Genomic DNA, 2,817 nt, shown 5'->3' with positions numbered 1-2,817 from the left:
AGGCTTTTGGACAGTCCTTTCTTCAGCCTGATATCCACCTGTTCAAACAAAATCTCTTCTACTTGGAGACTCTGAACATGAAGCAGAAACTATACCACAAAAAGATCTTCTGGACCACCATGCTGTACCAGTTTGTGAATGTGCTGCTCCAGGTCCTGGTTCATAAGTCTCATGACCTTCTGCAGGAGGAGATCGGCATTGCCATTTACAACATGGCTTCTGTCGACTTTGATGGCTTCTTTGCAGCCTTTCTTCCAGAGTTCCTGACTAGCTGTGATGGTGTGGATGCCAATCAGAAAAATGTTCTGGGGCGGAATTTCAAGATGGATCGGGTGAGGAGAAAAGGCCAGGCTATGGGGAACACATGTGTGGGCTCTTGAGCTTGCTGCCATTTAGTGAGAGACCCATCTGGGTCTGGGCGTGGTTATCCCTAATAGTAGGTTGTCATCAATACTTCAGTAACTTGCTGCTGGGGTTGGATATGGAGGGTGCACTCTTTCTCAGGGACTTGGCTTCTGTAGCTCACATGTTCTCTGTCTCAGCTACTGAGGCCCCAGGTCCTGGCCTCAGCAGGCCACACATTGTCAGGACTCTTTTATTCATATCTCACCTTCTCAACACTCATTTCTTAATGGTCTAGAAGATAACATGCTGCCCCTCTGTGCTTTCAGGCAGGCTTTGATACAAGTTTGGGTCCCCGAGGTGGCCCTGTTTCTTGGCTGCCCTGGACTTTCCTGTAGCTCTTCACAGCCCAGCATTGGCACAGCTCAAATTGTTAAAGGAGCCTCATAACGTTGACCACATTGATCAGTGGGGGGATCTGCCACTGATCCCCCTGGGGTGAAGTCCCTCAGGTTGCACTTGGAGTCATTGCTGCCCTGTCAGGCTGTGTATCTGCTCTTTTTCTGTTGTGTGGCCGTAGCTCGTCCTGATCTATGTGCATTAGGCTTTCTTTTGAACAAGTTCTTTTGGAAACTTTTTTTTTTAAAGACAAGCACCGCTCCCCTTGTTCCCTTCTTTGGGAGTTGAGAATGTGCTTGCTTCTGGGTCTCTCGGTGCTCTTTATTTCTATGCTCGAGCACTGTTCTAAGTGCAGGTTTCTGGCCTTTCTCCCCCTCATTTGGCATGTGTTTTGTGTGTGTGTATGTGTGTGTGTGTCTTAGAATTGTCTTTTCTTTGGGAGTCTGTCTTGTTCTCTCTTTTCAGCCACTTGAGTTGTTTTTCCTTGGTTTCCTAGAGACCAGTTCCTAATATCTCATGGTTGTTTTTGCAGTGGTATTGGTCAACTTCCTCGTTAATACATTGGGTTCTAAATCTGGTCACTCCTAGGATTCGTATTGAAAATGGAGAGGCGTGCTTGGCTCCACCGAGGGAGTTCTGGTTTGGTGTTTGGGAGCTGCTGACTGAAAACGTGCTGCTTGGTTAGTTTTTGGCTTGGTTTGGTTTGATTATTCTGAGATGAGGTCACTTTGTAGCCTTTGCTGAACTTGGTTTGTGATCTTTCTCCCTCTGCCTCTTACATGCAAGTGCTACCCACCCCTTTTCTGCCCCTTCCCCCTCTCTACATAGGGTCTTACTTTGGCCTGAAACTTACTGTATTGACCAGGTTGGACTCAAGTTTGTAGAGATTCTTCTGCCTCTGCCTCCCAAGTGCTAGGATTAAAGTTGACCAATCAGGCCCTGTGCTATTCTTCAGGATGGACTGGATCACTTCCCATGAGGCCGTACATTGATTCACTTGCTTCCATGCATGCTTTTGTAGGAGACAGGCTGGGTGATGTATTTTTGGGTCACACTGTTCCTGGTATTTGCTTTTCCAACCACCTTCTAAAGAGCAACTCTTCTCTCCATGTTGTAGATGGCCTAGGATTAGAAGGGCTCCTGGTAGTGGAACAGGATCCCAGCTGACTGTTCTGGCCAAAGAGCATGATCAATCTGAGGGCACTTTGAAAGTTCAACACAGGTGCTGGCCAGGCCAGCTAAGGCAAGGCAGGCAGTGTCTGGCAATGGGGACAGGTTTGAGCTTAGTTCCAGAAGATGGTAGGAGACGCAGAAGTAGTGTGAGCTGTTTGATGTGGCTGAGTTTTGCACAGGGATCACCTTGGTAGCCAAGGCAGTTTGTCAGTTATGTCTGTGACAGTGTGTACATAGTGTTGACACTCTTCACATCTAGGCCTGCACAACAGGTGCTCTGATGTTTCATACTAAGCAGTGTGGGAAACAGTGGAGCAGTTTCAACATCTGGGTGTTTTCCCAATTGCTGCTGCTCCCTGCAGGGCAGCTCTGTGGCTAGGCAGTGTGCTCTTCAGCTCAGATGTCATGTAACTTATAGGGATTTGTGGAACTCATGAGGAAGGACTCAGATGTGAGCCATCAAAGGTTGGCCTCTGGGAAGGGGAGAGGCAGCCAGGCTGGTGCTGAAGCTCTTCTCTCTCTCCCTGTCTAACCTGCAAAGTTCTGTGTTGCAGGCTGTGAGACAGTCGTGAATTGCTTACAGCAGGGCCTGGCCTGTGGAACCCTGAAAAAGAATTTTTGCATGTGTCCCTAACCCAACCAGTGCCTTGCTTGGGACTTGGAATCATATTAAATGTTTGTTTGCATAGAGCCAAAAGCACAGGTTTGGGGTAGCTCATGAGTTTGGCAGATGGGTGCCCTAGGCTATTAGGGTCTGGTGGATTTCAAGAACCAGGCTTCAGCTTTCCCCTGCCTTTCAGGACCTACCCTCGTTCACCCAGAATGTGCACAGACTGGTAAATGATCTACGTTACTACCGACTCTGCAATGACAGCCTGCCCCCTGGCACTGTGAAGCTCTAGG

The 2,817-nt window shown here is 48.3% G+C and overlaps 1 protein-coding gene across 4 annotated transcripts in view; it reads left to right on the top strand.

Moving 5' to 3' along the window:
- Xpo6 (exportin 6) overlaps positions 1 to 2,817 on the top strand; it is a 97,359-nt gene that overhangs the window by 93,903 nt on the left and 639 nt on the right. Inside the window, exons 22-23 of one of the 4 annotated variants that reach the window (XM_031388235.1) lie at positions 3 to 332; positions 2,715 to 2,754. In XM_031388235.1, the coding sequence (XP_031244095.1) occupies positions 3 to 332; positions 2,715 to 2,754 (370 nt within the window). Of the gene's footprint in view, positions 1 to 2; positions 333 to 2,714 lie in introns of all 4 variants that reach the window. The other 3 variants (XM_031388234.1, XM_031388237.1, XM_031388238.1) reach the window with 3 other exon arrangements.

The sequence above is a fragment of the Mastomys coucha genome, unplaced genomic scaffold, assembly GCF_008632895.1.
Source record: "Mastomys coucha isolate ucsf_1 unplaced genomic scaffold, UCSF_Mcou_1 pScaffold21, whole genome shotgun sequence".
Classification (NCBI taxonomy): domain Eukaryota; kingdom Metazoa; phylum Chordata; class Mammalia; order Rodentia; family Muridae; genus Mastomys; species Mastomys coucha.
This window is presented reverse-complemented; position numbering and strand designations above follow the sequence as displayed.